We start from the raw sequence: 19,061 nt of genomic DNA, 5'->3' as shown, positions 1-19,061 counted from the left end.
TCAGATTTACTTAGTTTATTATTGCATTCATCACCGATATTTTAAAATTTACTGGTATATAAATCAAAGCAACTGCCATCAGCATCAGAGAAGTAGCCAACAGCTAAAATATTTTCGGATAAATCTCGGATGTGATAGGGTTTCAACGTATTGACGACACAGCCTGGTAGCCTTTTGACAATCAGAGTTTTTAGAACATAGTCCATATCATTAACTTTCTGAACACCTTCATAGGGACCTAATATTTGAAAGGCTGTATAATAGTGGGTAACAATACTTAAACCATATTACCAGGACAGAACTTATGCTTTTCAGCCTTGCGATAATAAACATTTTTCATTTTAGTTTGAACGACTTCAAATTTTCGTGAGCCATTTCAAAATCACAAAAGAGTCTGGACTGGGTATCTTACCAACAATTGTTCCTTCAGCAATTTTAAGGAACAATGCGCTGAATGGCCGAACACCAACTCAAGTAGCCTAATCCTATCGAATCCTGAACTGATCTCACTAACAGCAAATAATAATACGTTTACTCATTCATCCCAGTCTTTCTTGTTATCAAGACAGTAAGTCTGCAACATATATTTCAAAGTAAAATGGAATATTTCAAGATCACCTTGTAATTCTGGTTGTATGCACTAGATTTGATCAGTTCAGCATCAGGCTGATAAACAATTTATTGAAACAACCCTGACATAAAATTTGATACTTGATCAGTATAAATTTATTTGGGCAAGACAACAAAAGTAAATAAATTAATATAAACCTTTGAAATTTTTGGGATGAAATGTTTTTCAAAGGGATAGCTTTGTTTGTTTGTTTAGAACTTCGAGGGCTATATGCACTAGTCGTCCTTAATTTAGCAGTAGAAGACTAGAGGGAAGACAGCTGATCATCACCACCCACCATTAACATTTGAGCTGTTTTTAGCAACGAATAGTGGGATTAACTATAACATTATAACGCTTCCGCGGCTGAAAGGACGAGCATGTTTGGTGTGACAGGGATTCGAACCCACGGCCTCAGATTACGAGTCTAGCGCCCTAAACACCTGGGCATGCCGGTCCCAGAGGGATAGCTTTAGGGAATAGAATGGATGCATACATGATAGTCAACAAATACTGATTTCCTGATCGAGTTTTTGGTAAAGCTCCAACACAATACACAATCACATGACAGAAGAGTTTTATGAAAGTTGGAACAGACTTCAAAGGAGCAGCAGAAGACTTCTGGTTAGGTTTTCCGACCAAATGAGAATTATGAGAAGTTGTACAAGATTTAGAAACGTCTTGCATAATATTTGGCAAGAAGAAATGTCTCAAAATTTTTTATCATGTCTTTTTGACATCTAAATGATTTCCCATGGCGGAATTCATAGGCAATTTTCAATATTTCAGAACAATATGGTTTGATAAAACGATTTGATAAAATGCAGCTTAGTCCTGTGAAGCTAGAACACCTAGTGGTCTTCATTTTCTTATAAGCACACAATTAAAAAAAAAAAACACTTGGAACTTTTTCCAGTTTCTCTTTTCGGAGTGAATATTTAAATAATGAAGATAACTGCAGATTCTTCTCTTGCTCATTGGTCAGTTTACTTTTAGTAAATGCAACTTCATATGGTAAACTAGATCCCTCACATCCATCACTAACATTCACCGAGGAATCATGGGTAGGACAATCATCCAAAAGATAATATCGTCCTCTTGAATAAGTGTCCAACATTTGTTTTTGCTTAATTTTTTAGCCTGAGTTTGAGTCACAGCACATGAAGGAAACACATCGGAATTATCTTCAACAGCGATATCATTCTTAGATGAAACCGTGATCGGTTCGCTAACTATTTTGTCTTTCACAACACCTTTTCACAGCCAAATTTTTCTCAGTAATAATGATATATCCTCAGTTGGCAGAGAAATTTGACTACAAATGATCCCGAAACTAGGTATGATACTAAATAAACTTTGTGAAGGGAGCATAAACAATTCCACTCTCAATACCCAGAGCAAAAACATACTCACCAGTGACAGAAATAGAATCCAAAGGCAATATGCATTCTAATAGCAATGAATGAGTCACCCCAGTATTATAATATGTACGAGTATGGAAATATCATTTATCATAGACACTAAAAGGTCTGAATTTCTTCCTAACCACACCAGCCTTAATATCAGTGGTCAAATCAACAACACCGGGAGATCTGATGAAACTATGTAAACACAAACACACTGGGCGTTGCCTCCTTTTATTTTCCAAACACTAACAAGTTTAGCATAACCATTTTTTAAACTAAAAATGACAGACAGGCCTTGATGAAGTTTTTTTCCTGTCTGACAGAAGATTTTGACTAGAATGGTTGGATTTTTTTAGAAAAACCTTGAACTTCATTGGATTGAACAGGTACAGGTTTTTGTCGAAATAGTAGGCATTTCTTTTAATGAAAAGCTATTTTATGTGCTAGAGTGTAATCATTGGAAAGCTTCTTCCTATAGGGTTTCAACTTTCTTTTCATCCAAGTCAATTTGAGGTTGTCACATGTACAATATTTAAAATTTCTCAATTAGATATAATCATCTGAGTTTATGAAAACTGTTGCCAATATGCATGAAATTATATCATCGATGAAATTAAACTTTTTTATTTTGAGCAAATTCGATATAAATTTGATTTTCTTGCTTGCAATAGCCTCGAAACATTTGGCACAAAGCCTCTGCTACTAATTATAATACTTTAAGAATAGTGCTTTAACCTTATCATAATTCGTATAATCTTCTAGAGAGAGAAAAATATAAGCTTTTTGTGCTTTACCACTTAAAAAACCTGCAATAATAAAGACCACGTTTTTGGTAGGTAATTGCATGGTTTTGGGAAACTTCTCAAAATGCTTGAAATACTTATAAACTTTATCTTCATTGAACGGTAGTTCTTTAATGTATCGATTAAGTTGAAAGCTGCCTTTTGTTTTAGTTGATTTAAATTGAGTCTAATTACTATTTCTTTCAGCTTAATTTCTTTGTGAGCTCTCTCGACAAAGAGACATTTATTTTTTTTCAGCTTTCACATACAAACATGTTTCTCCTTTGCTTCCACACGAGCTTGTTCAAGCTCCATTTGTTTAAATATTTCCTGATTCTATTTTTTTTAACTCAACACCGAATAGACAGTGGGGACACTAAAATATCCCTCTAATACTTGCTCAAGCAACATTTCATAACTTACTAGTGTTTTGGCAGTATACTTTTTAGTTAATCTTTTTCCACTGATTTTTTAACTTTTGGTTGTAAAACTTTGACAACTGCTCGTAATTGTTATGTCTTTATAACTGATCGAGGAAAGGTGGTTTAAGAAAACCTTGATAATCAGACATGAGTGAATCTTCTTCATACGGGTAAATATAAATTGAATTATGATTTGAATTTGAATTTAGATCGATTCTTCAGGTTCCAGATGGGCCTCCTTTATATTACACAATCTACTGTAATTTCGAATAGTCTGAATCTGAATTAAATGTTAATTTGTATTTAGAAGTGAAGTAAATGTCGACATTTATCCAATATATGATACTTGTCAGCAAGACTGATACACACAGTTTCGTTTTTAATACAAATAATGATATATGTACAAACATTTTACAAATTTACGAATAATATCGATTGTTCTTTCTGGTCTGGAAGTTTCTTGATGTCTCATCGATGGTTCACGATGAGCAAGTTAATTTGGAATTCATCTAGTATGTGTTACACCAGTGTTTACGTACTCAAATATATTATTGATTCTAACACTCGAGAATTATCTACAAGTTTAGTGAATATGCAGGAGTTTTCACAATACAGGGTTAACAGTATACGTTACACAATTTTCTAAATATCAATTTAACTTAAACATCGATATTAAAACAGATATACAATATCATATTTGTCACAATGTGCTAAACCACATGTGAAAGCAGTGTTGATATTAATTTTGTATACTATGGATATCAAGCAACCTGTTGAATGGTGACTACATGTGCTGCAAATATGCACTGATTAATGTGATAATAAAGTAGGTATGTGTGTGTTAGTGCTTGTGTACTTGTGTTAGTACTAAGTAGATAAAAGCTATACAGATTGAAGATGTACTGCTGGTGTTTAAACCCATGCCAATAACAATGATAGAAATCACCAAAGATAAGCACAAACTCCAGTCATGAAAATATCATACATACTTCCATTATGGCGTTTCTTCAAAGCATCAAGAATATGAGTGGCTGGCAAAGTAGTTTTTTTGTCCTATGGAAGAATCAACAAACACCGTCTCGTTTCCTAAAACGAATGAGTAAAAGATGACATTAGATTTGCCTTCAGCTTTCCAATATGATGCCTTGGCATTGACAACGCTAAAGGTTGTTTCACTGTTTTTAATCCTTGCACTTTTGGATGCTGGAAACCTCTATTTCCAGTCCAAGATCAGGCAGAAAAAAGGACAGAGATATGGACGTCTTTTACATGAAATGGAGATCATCAGATGGGATGAATAAATACAAAAGAATATTACATCATAAAGGAAAATCACCGAGAGATTCAGTGATTTCAGTGTGGAGTTAGTGCTTTTAAAGAGGAGCATTGAAAAAACTAGGGCAGCCTTTCACAGCATCAACACTGACAAGCGGCAAAAATGTAAGACCTCAATTGTCTTTGGAGATACATTGTACATATACGTATGTTTCACTGCGTTTTTGTTTTATTATTTTAATTTTATTTATTTAATTTCTCTCTAGCTTAATTTTTGTTTAGTCTGTATTTTATTATTTCCGAGTCAGTTTAGTTGTACTTCGTTAGCTCAGTTTTTGTGGTATAATGTAAATCATGTGTTTAAGATATCCTACTATGAAACTAAATGCAGATCTGTCATTATAACCAAACTACTCATGGGCTATATTATATAGTAGATCTTATAGCCAAAGTTTTTTTGAGTCAATTCACTATAGCATTATATGTATACTAAGTCACATAATAAAATCATGTTTATAAGGAGGGACGTGTATTCATGCTTTTTGCAAACTAGACTATATTCACTTTAGTCAAGGTTAAATTTCCTAAATAAAACGACACTATATGTAAACATTACTAGATAACTAAGATATAGGTAAATTTTCATAGGTCCGGCATAGCCAGGTGGTTAAGGCACTCGACTTGTAATCCGAGGATCACGGGCTCCAATCCCCGTCACACCAAACATGCTCGCTCTATTAGCCATGGAGGCGTTATAATGTGACGGTCAATCCCACAATTCGTTGGTAAAAGAGTAGCCCAAGAGTTGGTGGTGGGCGGTGATGACTATCTTCCTTCCCTCTAGACTTACACCCCTAAATTGGGGACGTTTAGCGCACATAGCCCTCTTGTAGATTTGCTCGAAATTCAAAATTAACAAACAATAAATCTTCATTAACTAATAAAGCTGCACATTGCAACAATTCCAAATAAATAAAGCAACTGTGGTGCAGGAAATGCTTTCCACAAGAGGACGTATAACCAAAGTATTATGTAAATAGAATCACAAAGATCGAACCAAATGTACACACAGTTGTAACAATATGTAAACCGAACAATTTAGCTTAAGAATGATGAAAACATATAACAAAAAATTATTTTGATTAATTAAGTTAGCCAAGTTGTTTTTAAACATCGCCAAGTATACAGACCAGATAAACAGAATAAACTACATGTAAAACATGTTATATATATCAGACCATCACATATAAATATATAACCAAATTCAACGTAAATCATATTCAATAAAGAAACCAATTAAACCAAGTTTGTTTGTTTTTTAACAGTAGTGTTGGACAGAAATGTCTGGACATATATGAGATATTACGAAAAGAACAATAAAAGAAAGTAAACATTTTCTTGTGTGTTGTATACTGTCGTAAAATATTGATTCGAAATGTACTATTTTCATATGTGTTGTTTGGAAAAGTAGGTAGTTACATCAAACAAGTTAAAAACAAATTACATATTTTATTAACAATGCGAGACCCGACATGCCCAGGTAGTTGAGGTACCCAACTCGTAATCTGAAAGTCGCGGGTTCGAATCCCTGACCCACCCAACATACTCGCTTTGTCAGATGTGGGGGTGTTATAATGTGACGTTGAATCCCACTGTTCGTTAGTAAAAGAGTAGCCCAAGAGCTGGCTGTGGGTGGTAATGACTAACTGCGCAGATAGCCCTCGTGTAGCTTTGCGCGAAATTTAAAACAAACAAACTTAACACTGCGTGATTCTGAAAATAAAACAGTAGACATATAAGGCATTTAATGCAAAATATTGTTGAAAATGGCCAAAAATTGATAAGGCAAGTAAAACTAACGAACAACAATGCACAAAAGAGGAATATCAAAAAAGAAAAAGTGAAGGCAGAAATGATTACCTTGATTGGTTTCGAGGCAACTTATATTTCATATTGTTACGTTAGATCCTGTTGTTTACTAAACATCTCGCACCTGTAAAAGGCTTAGGTAATTGAGCCGAGGGCTTGTGTATTAAAAAAAAAACAACAACAACAACAACAAACAAATATGGTGATAGTCCAAGTAAATTGTTTTATAGAAATATAAGTACTCACGTGTGAAAAGTTACTTAGTAATGCATGACGTAACTAGCTCAAACACTACGTTTCGGCTGCTAATTTGCTGACGTCTTCAGCTGTAATCCTGAAAAGAAACTCGCTTTTATTCGATAAAAAAATCTTAGAAAAAGTTGTTAGGACTGGAATGGGTTATTGCCCGTTCTTGGTAAGTTCATATATCACATACGGCCTTCTGCAAGGGTAACGAACTTCTGCTGCATAAGTATTTTAGTTTTCATAGAGGATTAATATTCATTTTCCTTTATATGAGTTTACGTATTGTTTTGGCATATATAGTGCCTTATTTTCTGGCATATATAATGCAACTGCTAAATTGACGTTGCACATAATCTCGTGTTGTACAGATGTTCTGGTATTCTCATTCTATCTGGCCTCATTGTTTCATCGATGTATTGAATGCCACATTCGGTTACATTGTTCTGTCCTAACGAGTATTGGGGAGTGAAAGAGACAAAACTATTGGGATTTTAATTTATTGTGACGTTTAGAATCTGTTCCATTACATAACTTTAAATTAGTTGCAAAATATAACAAATTTTGTTAAGTAAATACGTGTGATAATTAAGGCTACTCAAGGTTTTCTGTAATGCATGCACCTTTTCACATACAGAAATATTTTCATTTGTTTGATTCGAGCATTATCAAAACATTTTCAATGTAAGGTGAGATGTGAGTGAAATCAATACCATTGACCTACACAGCAAAGAAGCTGGAAAATGAGTTAATTAGAATTCTTTTAGGTGTACATCGATTTTCGAAGTTATTGAAGATTCAGTCAGCTTACTTTGTTAACCTTCACGATCCACTTGATGACAATATTTAATCAATTACATCTTTTCGCAATTTTTATTATTAAAATCTGGCAGCAGCATTTAAATTATGGTCTATATTATGAATATTTAGTTTAAATTCATCCCGAAACAAATATTTTTATACAAAATGTATCAAGTAATAAATATAATATTGAAAAAATCAAAACCAGCTGTAAGAAAACGTTTGTAATCAAAACATTATTTTGAATACTTGTATTTGATCTTATTTTTCTTAAAGTCAGCATCTTACGAATTGCATGAAGAAAAGAAAAAAAAAGTTCTTTTCAAATTCATATACCGGTTTTTAATATTACAACTAACCTATCGCAACTTGAAAAAATTGTTTTATTTTACGTTATAAATATTTTCTGCTACACTTGTGAGGTTTCCATTCTCCCCCCTACTTTCCCCAAAGGAAAACTTATGTATCTGATACAATTATGTTACTTATTTGTAGTTATAAATGTATGCAACATTCGTGTAGTTACTATAATTACGCTGTGGTATAATCTATGAAGACACATGATAGTGTGCTTAAGACCACAAAAACAACAACCTGATAAGGACAGGAATAATCATATAGCGATTTTCTATCTTATGTAGCTAGGATTACTTCGGCCTGGCTAACGAATGATTGGCGATTTACTGTAAACTTCTTATCATTGCTATAAGTGTAGCTACCTGTTTGTCAAGCCTGATTTCATTCCCTTAATTCGTACGCTGAATCCTCTTTTGACCGCACCTTTTTTCACACTTAAGGTGTTTTTGATTAGATTAGATTAGATTACAACTCGCCTTCATTACACCAGTTGCCTCCTCGATTTGATATAGCATATCATCTAACTGTTCCACTGCTTTCAGCCTTAGATTAATATATCAGTTTTATTCATTTTATGGCATATGCTACATATTTCTTTCGCTTGTTTGTTTGTTGTTAAGCGCAAAGTTACATAATGGGCTATCTATACTCTGCTTCTCACGAGTATCGTAACCCGGTTTCTAGCGCTGTAAGTACGCAGACATGCTGCTGTGCCACTGGGGGTATTTCCTTCGCATGCCCCATATTTTTCAACGTCTTTTATAGATCTCGCTCGAGGCTAAACCATTTTGTATGCCTATGTAAAATAATGTTAATATAGAATGGTAACAACACACAAATTAACAATAAAAATACTCATAAACCATTCTCATAAAACATTTACAAAATGATTATTTGAATCGTAATACTAAGATGTGATGTATACTTGAATCAACGGTGAAAAACAGAGCTGAGACAACTAACAAAATAATAAATTCCCATAACCTACAATACAAAGTATTCACTGTAAAGTGTTTATTTATTTGTAACCAGCTTATGGTGAATACAACCGTTGATGAACAGATCCTTGTCAATTAGTGATGTAATATGTGGTTTAAACTTTCAGTCATTTTGGTCGGGAAAAAAAACATTATTTCCTTGCAGGAACATACGAAACAGTTTTTAAGCTTTGATCTAAGGACATTTACTGACAACTATAGCAGTTTTAAAAACTTTTAATGACATTTTGAGCATCAGAAAGGCAATTAGGCAGACAAACATTTAGTTGTATCAATCGCAGTGCTTTGTAAGGGAGCACAGAAGTCATAAGAAAAAAAAATTAAAAACTAGCTGAACAACACGGATGAGAGTTACGGCTACGGCGCACGCAGCGGCCACGCCCTCCTTTCCCTGGGTACAAGATTAACTTGGGACGGAAAACGAATAATAATTAACTAGATATTAGTAGTTGTAGACCGTGGTTGCGACAGCTCACACCAGCAGGTCTGTGGGGTATATAGTCTGTGAATAGGAGTGGTTTTACCAGTCTTCTAGTGTTGACTTTATCAGCTCAGACCACGTGCTGGAATTTGTTCCTTCTGTGTGCTTAACCTGTAGGTAATGCGAAGTATTCTAACTTTATAATCATTTACTACACATATACGTACTAGCAACATAAATATGCTCTTTTAACTTATCCAAAAAGAATTCGAAAAGGCGTAGTTTTGTAAGACGTTATAGCCACTACATCTTATGTGAAATTTAGATATACTTTGTCATTTCACTCATAAACCAATTGTCTTCGTTTGCTAAAATATTGTGATATATATAGGCAAAACGATAGGTAGATTTGGGTATTCAGCTCATAATCTATTTAATATGTCAAGTCAACTTTTATATTGTAATTGTTCTTTTAAATGAAATACTTTCTATCGTTGACGTAAAAGAGGACAAAGAGATATTATATTAAAAAAAAAAAGTTACTCTATAAAAGAAGAATCGACCCAATATCATAGTTTTAATTTGTTTGTTTTCCGTTTTTCAGATAAGTTATTATCAACGGGTGAACTAAACAAACTTCACCAATCATTATGTCTTCATTGATTTGTTTGCTACTCGTGTTACTAGTGCCTGTTACGTCTCACGAAAACTGTTTACAACCACACTGTTCCTACTTAGAAAAACATCGTGCTGAAAAGTCCTCAAAAGATAACAGTGAGTATAGTCAAGAAAGAAAGTTCTTAAATACAACGGAAGTAACACCACCAACCAATGTGAAAACAGGGAAGAAGGCTCATATAAGTGACTTTACTAACCCTCGAACTGGTTTAAATCCCTTTCTTGATTTAAAGGAAGGCACATCGGCGACGACTAGCAGAACAGTTTCTTTTGGTACAAATAGTGAAACTCTTACATCAACGATTTCTACTCACTATGCTGAAGAATCTGGTAAAATAAACAAATCCAAAACCTCCATATCTTTTACAGAAAAAAACAATCCGAAAAAGTACGATTCGTCTAAGATGAAAAAAGTACGTCTTTCCACAATGTCTGAAACTAATCGCAAACTTACATCTTTCCCATTACAGCCTACATTAAACTACAATTACACTCATCCGATAAACCGTGACGCGAATTTTGGTGGACAATCAAACAACAAATTCCCTGAAAAGACATTTCCTCTTGTATCCGAAACAATGGAGAAACATTCTTTAAGAAGTGGATTACAACCATTAGAGGGCTATCCTAACAAACACAGAGAAGCCTGGCCTCCTTATCCTGTAGAAGGACAATCAAATGGAAGAAAACCTTTTTCTCGAGAACCATTCGAAGCTTCTGGAGGAAGACGGAATCATTTTTCAACACGACCAGGTACACCCTGGAGACCTCCCCTCCAACCACACACACTTGTACCGTCAACACTTAGTGAAGAGTATTCCAACACAGAGAAAGAGGGTACTGGTGACTTACATATCACAGAATTCCCCTCAACCAGCAGTAGCATAAATACTTCACGTCTCGTAAATGAAGAACGTGATGAAAATGAAGATTTAGAAGAAACAACTTTCTCTTCCGAGCACAACATAATTACACTAATGTTAACAACTGTATCGCCTTCTAAGCCAGAACAACAACTGGATTATGATGAAGGTGAGTTTCAGACAGCAGGCAAAGAAGATTCAACATCTGTCAACAAAAGTGTTATCGTCTGGGCCGTTGTATCAGCTACGGTAATAGTTGTGATTGCAGTTTTATTTGGTGTTTGTATGTGGAGACGACGAACCAAGAGGATACGAAGTAGACGAGAAATGTTTTTAGAAGAAGAAGGCAGTGACGTAAAACTTCAATACACTAGTCCATCTAAAATAATAAGAAATCACAGGTAGCTTACAGAGTTCTCATTTCTATACACCAATCCGTCTAAAATAATAAGAAAGCACAAGTAGCTTAGAGTTCATGTTTTAACAAGTTGTAGTGTATATTTAAAATGCTGTCAAATTATAAACGTATGATTATAGTTTATTATTCAGTATTGAGCAACAGTGAACTTAAGATTTCTATGTAGGAAACCATATGTGTTATCAGAAAGAACTAGTATCTCCGCTTTCGAGGATATACTTAAGAAAAACATGTAACACATCTATTAGATTGTGATAATACTTATCACATCTTGTTTATTAGTGTAGAAGTTAGTTTGAATTTAAATTTAATGTTACAACACTTGGTGACTGGCCTCCAAGAAGAGAATGTTTTATTTAGAGATTGTTTTTATAAAATTAATGTAAGCTGTGAACCTGCCGAAAAGGCTCTTTACCCCTTTCTATCCAAGTACTTAATTATCATTTATGTATTATATGACAGTTTAAACAAAATTTAAACGTACGGTTAATAGCTCAGAAATATTTAAGTGTGATGGTGTTTACAGTAATATTAAACCGTGCAGTTTACGCTGTATGTTGTTCAGTGACTCTAAAATATAAAATATCATCTTCTGAACAGCTTTTATGTTTCCATATCAAACAAAACATGATTATATTACATGCAATTTTCTTTTGCTATTCTAATATCAACGGAACTAAAGAGGTTGAGTACGTTACATTGAAACGATTTTGGAGTTTCACTACCTAGTTATAATGGCCATGCATCTATACAATGGTCCTACAGTGTAGTTTATATTGCAAAAGGCTCTATCGTATGCAAAGCACATCATTCCTCATGATTTGCTTTCCTTAACCTTTTTACTCTAAGAAGATGGCAATTTCCCATTGCCAGTTTTAACAGTCCGTACAGATATTTGGCGATTTGACTAGTATTTCTTAGTTTTCGTATATTTTCACTTGCTTATTAATACAAGACGCCACACTTTCCTTACCACACCTTGAAAATGACAGTTCCATGTCTATTTTTGAATGGTCCCGATGCCTTAAGTTAATTCATGTTCCTTTATTTTTCAGAACCATTAAATATAAGAGGTATGCCAGTTTTGAAAATGTTAAGAGTCTGATCTGAACACATCTTTATCATGTGTGTTTACGAATATTTTGTGTTTGAAAAAGCTGTTACAAATCATTCCTTAAAGCAACACTGTTCAATGGCATCACAACACGTACGAATGCCAACCATGTAAAAAAATGTTCTGATGCAATCAGTTCCACCGCGACTTTATGTGGTTACCGCGTGACTTGCTGATTCCATGTTACAAATCGCTTTAATATAACATCCTCAACATTCTGTAGAACAGCAATGTTTTTACTTAATTAAAGAAATGTTGCTGTCAGCTTTCTTTAATTAATTTCTAGGAAAAATGTATGTCCTATATATTTTTTGTTTTCGTTTACAACTGTTTAAGAATGCTTAAAAAACTTGTTAAAATATTTAAGCAAAACCTAATAACATTTAGCAAAACTTGAGTTTTACACAATGGGAAACTTAGATTTAGCAAATTCCAACAACTTACCCTAATAATAGTTTGGGAATAAGTTTTCATAAACATTTTAACTTTGAAAGTTTTCATTTTTTAGAGCATAGGAAAAAAGAAATTGTTTGGAAACAAAGGGATAAGCTTCATGAGTAAATTTGTTCGTTACTAACAAAAGTAAAACAGACCAAGATAAGTTAATCAACTGTTGCAGTTTCATCATCTTCGGATTGACTAATCAAAGTCCGAGCGAAACATCAGAAATTATCCGTTTGTCTTCCCTGTTCCATCTTTTTAGCGTCATCTGGTGGTCATAGTTAATAATTATATCAAAAATAATATTATTATATATCTTTTTTTGTATTATTCATTTTCCTATTATAAAAATACAATTAAAATAATTTACTAATGTCAATAAATGTCTTCTGTGTTAATAATTAATGAGCTCCAAATACAATTTTATTAGAATCAGCTATACTTACAAATACTATGGTAGAACTAATACTAAGTTTAATGTGTATGCTATATTTTGTTAGTTTGAAAGAAAACATAATATGTTTTATATTTTACATTTACTTAAATGAGTTAAAATAAGCTATGTTTCGCTTGAACAAATATCAGAACGTAACTGTTTGAATTAAAAGTTCAAAAATTTAACTGTATAGTTAGAAATTCAACCATATGTGTCACATGACAATAAAGCTACAAAACAGTAAAAAATATACCAATATTCCAACTTGAATGGTAAAATTGATTATTTTTATTGAGTGTATTTCAACACCAACATCAATCACCAGTGATATTTTAAAACAAACAGGCATGAAACATATGCCTTTTTTTCTAATTTGTAAATTAATTATATGTCTGTATTTCCAGTAATATTTCGTAAAAACAGTGAGTTTTAAAACTAATTCGTAGAGAGAAAGTGTTTAAAATTAGATTAATGTGTTAAAGTACAGTTAATTTAATGTTTAATTAATATTGAAAACTTCTAGGTGTTTTTATACAGAGCTTAAGAAAAAATAAGATGTAACTAAACTGTTGTTACTCAAATTATTATATCAGTTTGAATCCCAACACATCTTAGGAAACTTTATATGTGTCAGTTTCCATTACTCTTAACTTCCGAAAGTAACATTCAGTTTTCTTAAAAGTGGGAAATTGTAATAAATTATTTCCTCTTCAAATAAGATGATATTGTGCAATGGTCGATTTTTATACAAAATGCATGTAATACAATCTCAAATGTTTCAAAAATTTGCTTTTAAAGTCAGTTTGTAGAAGAAAACAAATTAGAGGAACTTTCGCCAACTCACAAGTCTACTGACCAATAAAAAAACACCGCTTTGGATAATCCGGTAAAGGACTATTTCCCGAAACGTTGTTTTCATATTTGTCAGTAAACTAATTTTAATTTGGCTACTATTTTATCGGGTTCGTTTTCTTCTGCAGTTTGTAGATTCCTCGTGAACGTAATTATTCTATCAAGTCAGTGGTCTAGAAATGAGGATCAAGATATTTAATAACATACTTTTTGTAATCAGTCGAAAGATTAATTTATTTTACAGAACATATTTTATTCTTGAAACGCTCTTTAAATTGTGAAAAATGATAATAAAAGTTGTGATTCTTACTACTTACAAAGTGACTGAATTAGTAGTAAATCTGTTGGCTTTCAACGATAAAATTCGGGACGTGATACCGTTAGAGCAGAGTAGATAGTTCATTGTATACCTTTTCCTTAACAATATATAAACAAACAAACGTTTCATTCGCGGTAACGCAGTTGATTAAAAACGGGACGTGGAGCTGTATTTTGTGTTAAATTACTTTTCAGTTTTATTTCTTTCAAGAAATGTTCTAACATTACATAACGGTTTGGGCTCACTATGGCTAGGTGGGTTAAGGCGTTCGACTCATAATCTAAGGGTCGCGGGTTCGAATCCCCGTCGCACCAAACATGTTCGCCCTTTCAGCCGTGGGGGCGTTATAAAGTGTCGGTCAATCCTACTATTCGTTGGTAAAAGAGTAGCCTAAGAGTTGGCGGTGGGTGGTGATGACTAGTTGCCTTCCCTCTAGTCTTGCACTGCTAAATTAGGGACGACTAGCGCAGATAGGGCTAGAGTAGCTTTGCGCGAAATTCAAAAACAAACATAACGGTTTCATATTCTTCATTGGCTTAGCCTGTTGGACTGTGGATCTGAAGTCCTATAGCTATCACCCTCCACCACCCCAAAAATATTATGTTATGTATTTTGTGGCTATGAGTGTTATAAGTATCAAATCAAACTCTACTATTCAGTCTAACAAGAGCATCTCAAAGTGTCTGCAGTTGTTGGTTTTGACTAGCTAACTTCCCTCTAATGTATAATATGACTTGGCGTGAAATTCAGCAAACAACTAAAAGCAAATTCTGCTCTTATAGTATTTGAATAGTTAGTAAAAGTGTTTGTCACATTCAAGCAAAAAAAAAAAAGCGAATGTTAGGGTTGTAAGCCTACTGATATAGCTCAATACACACACAAAATTCTGGTAGACCTAATACTAAGTTTAATGTGTATGCTATCGTTTGGTAGTTTGAAATAAAACAAAATATGTTTTATATTTTACATTTATTTAACACAACTAGGATAAAACACTATTTTCATTGTGTTAAAATATGCTTTTAAGGTGTTTCAAACCTGTGGATCGTACATATTTAAGAGATTCTAAACCATATCTGGTTTTACAGATTAATAAAAGAAACAACAACTCATATCTTAAAGCATTTGATGATCAAGCAGCTTCTAACCCTTTCAGTTTCAGTTCTTAGTGTATCAACAAACTAATATCGCTGGAAGATAAACGGAAAACTTCCTGGAACTGTACCTCACTACACAATTATTTTACATTTGATACCTTTTGGAAAAGCACGTAGAAAACACGCAGCGAAATACTTGGAAAATAGTGTTTGTTGAGAAGTCACTGTGGCAATACTATGGACAGGCGTATGCCATATTGCAGAAGAGCTACAAACAGTGTATTCGCACAGTAATTTGTCTTTCTTTAAAAGGACATAGCATGACTGGACCTTTCACGTGGTTTGAACTGCATAACACCCAACCTAACGTTTTGAAGAAGTTTCTGTACTCTTTTCTTTATAGGTAATAGCACTTTGTATTTTATTGTTTTGTTTTAATATTTCACGTTAATTACATTGCATGTTGTACTGAAGTATCTGGAGACTAACATATCAAAACATGAAATAGTTTTATCTTTCTTAACCTGCGGATGACTTAGGAAGGTCGAAAGGATATCAATGAAAGTATTAGTACTCTTACCAGCAGTTCTGAGATACAGTTTTATCAAGAGTTTGATAAATAAGAAGGAACATGGTGTTTCCATGATTTCCAGTTCAATGAATTATTGATTTCTACAGTAATATTATAATTTTCCTTCAAGTAAACGTAAATCATATTTTGTCAACAGCCTGTTTTCGAACCAGTTTTATTAAAAGGCAACATTTTCGAAAAAAAACTTCAAACAGTATGTGAGAATTTGATTCACATGTTTAGCAACATTGAACAATATACAACTACCTCACTTTAAACTAGATATTCACTCGTCCTTGCATATGCTTTTCAAAAAAACAAAATAAACAAACAAACCTTTTCGAAAGCCAGAATGTCAGTTGCATGGCAGCTAAGATTCATAGGATGCATGCAAGCCCTTCCCAGTTGTTTTAACTTTTTATATTCCAAATGATATGTTATAATATATATAAAACATGTGTTAATTGGAAGTCTGCAAACATAAGAAATATTTAAAAGAGATCTTGTATGCCCTTTGTTCTGGAACGTAATTGCTAAGTGTTCATAACACAAGTCAAGTCTAATATAATTTCCTTAAATATTAATCATACCCTTGAATATGACGTTTTTGCTTGACATTTTCAATAGTGCTTCCTGAATACACACAAATACATTAATAATTTTTGCTTCAGTGTTGGTAGTGTCTAAATAGTAGTTATTTGGAAGGACCTAGTCATATCTGTTAGAAAATGGTGATGTAAGGTGCTTGAAATCTATATATCGCACATATTTAAGAGATTTTAAAATGAAAATATCCTTCAATTAAATGAGCTATGAACATAGCATTATTGAAAAGCAAATTAAGTATATTCGAAGAGAGGTCATTGTAAAATGAATTATCTGAATATATATATATACCAAAAAGAAAAACAAAAACGGGAACTTGAGTTACAAAGACTTTCTTGAAATATAATAGAGTGAAAAGCAAATGAAGTAATAATACGGTTAATATAGAAAGTAAAGAAACAGAAAGAGATAAGCAGCTATTATAAGACAGCGTAAACAAAGACTATCCTAACTTCCTTATCAAATAATGTAAAATATTTGCTTTAATAGTTATTTTAAAATACACTCTTGTGTACTGTAACCATATACTATAAAACTGTAGTTTCCCTGGTAGGTGAAGTTAATTCTTGAAATTCAGATATTGTTTCCACCTAATATATTTTAAGGTCCTCCAAAGAATTACAAATAACAGTTAAAGAAGTAATTTACGTACGTCTTACACATCTGAAAACAATGAAACTGCAGTTCATTTGTAATGTCAAAAGATTCTCCATCAGCTGAAAATGTAAGCAGATACACTTTGTAGTGTAGTAGCTATGTTTATCATAACACTTATCGTTTTTCCTGACTTTCAAAAGTAAAACCTGTTTATCTGATTAAAATTCACTTTAACCGTAACTAACGGCAATGTCAGTCATATTGATAAACTAAAATATGAGTTACAACAGTGCTTGAACAATTTTTCTGCGTGATACTTTTAATGATGGTCTTTCTTAACGAGCATTAAAATTACTAGCAGATATACCAGCCCTCCGGGCAATTATAACTAGTATTCGGATTTTAATGAAATTTTAGTTTAAAAATAAGTTGTCACCACAGAGTAGAGTTAATCGAAGTATTTCTCTGTAAACGAAGCTATTAATGAAGGTACCTGCTTTCTGTTACGACACTCAAGAGAGTTTCACTACAGATAAACAATTTGAAGCTTGTTTTTGGTTTATATTTGAAACTTACTCCATTTTAAATTTTTATTGGTTAAATCTGAAACATATTATTTTTTGTGGAAATTTCAATTGTTTTATTTATTGTTCAGCTATAAAAAATACTATCAGGTTATAAAAATATTACGCAGTTATGATTGGTGCGGTAGTTTCCGAGATCAGAATTGTAGACGTATACAATACAACCTCCATTATAATAAGAAATGCATCCTAATAAAGAAATGGCTACTTTGTTGTCAGTATTTATTGCCAAATTTGAAGGGTTTGTATGTTTATATGCATGTTTTCTATATAAAAGAGATAACAAGAATAAACGTCCCAACATAATCAATAGCTTTATTTTAAGTTTTATTAATACATTTTTTCCCAGGAAAGTAGGAAAGTGTTTATTGATATTGGGAAAAAGACTTATTAAGAAAAGACTTAATACGTTGTTCATAAACGTACGTTTCTCACAAGTAGCACTTTTACGTGTAAAACAATATAAGTTTAAATTTACATAAAGAACAAATTGGATTGTACTTGGTTATAATTATTCTTTTAGTACTGAAACTTTGTGAACTCTGGAAATATACTGCCACTAAGACAGAAACAGGATATTAGATTCTTTCTTGCTTTTATTATCTATGTAATGTGGAGTTGTTTTTGAACAACCTAAGCTGATGTAATGAATTTTTTTATTCTGATACATGTGCATTAAGTATGTAATATTAAAAAATCCTACCATGTAATTTCAGATCTGTTCCATCTTTCTCTGAGCTGAAGAGCTCTGTGAACATGTCTTCATTGTATATTTATAATGCCATCTATTAATATTCATTAGTATCAAATAAGACAATTACCACTAAGATTTGACAACTCGTTGGAAATCGTTTCATTATAAAGTCTGTCTTATTTACTGCTATTAAGTATTTTAAGACTGAGTTCTATTCTAGGATATGTTCACAGTTACAGATAAGAAATGCGGAAAAAATGTAAAGCTTGGTTTGTTTGGAAATTCGCTCAAAATTACACGAGGTCCATCTGTACTAGTCGTTCCTAATCTAGCAGTATAAGACCAGAGGGAAGGCAGCTAGTCATAATCATCCACCGCCATCTCTTGAGCTACAATTCTACCACTAAATAGTGGGATTTACCGTCACATTATAATACCTCCACGGCTGAAAGAGTAAGCATGTTTGGTGGTATGAGGATTCGAACCGACGACCACCAGATTGTGAATCCAACGCGCTATCTGGCTTAATTAAGATGTAAAAATATTTCCGCAAGGAAAATGAAACTGTCAACAGAAAATTCGTCTATGTAGTTACGCATAAACGTTT

At 33.0% G+C, this 19,061-nt stretch overlaps 1 protein-coding gene across 9 annotated transcripts in view; it reads left to right on the top strand.

The window, feature by feature from the left end:
* LOC143247431 (uncharacterized) overlaps positions 1-14,306 on the top strand; it is a 40,736-nt gene extending 26,430 nt beyond the window's left edge. For 7 of the 9 annotated variants that reach the window (XM_076495511.1, XM_076495510.1, XM_076495509.1 and 4 more), the window contains one exon: positions 9,789-14,306. In XM_076495511.1, the coding sequence (XP_076351626.1) occupies positions 9,835-11,130 (1,296 nt within the window). In that variant the 5' untranslated portion in view covers positions 9,789-9,834 and the 3' untranslated portion in view covers positions 11,131-14,306. Of the gene's footprint in view, positions 1-9,190; positions 9,362-9,788 lie in introns of those variants that run through there. The other 2 variants (XM_076495514.1, XM_076495508.1) reach the window with 2 other exon arrangements.
* Positions 14,307-19,061: the final 4,755 nt, after the last annotated feature.

This window comes from Tachypleus tridentatus, chromosome 3 (genome assembly GCF_004210375.1).
Source record: "Tachypleus tridentatus isolate NWPU-2018 chromosome 3, ASM421037v1, whole genome shotgun sequence".
NCBI classification, from domain to species: Eukaryota; Metazoa; Arthropoda; class Merostomata; order Xiphosura; family Limulidae; genus Tachypleus; species Tachypleus tridentatus.
This window is presented reverse-complemented; position numbering and strand designations above follow the sequence as displayed.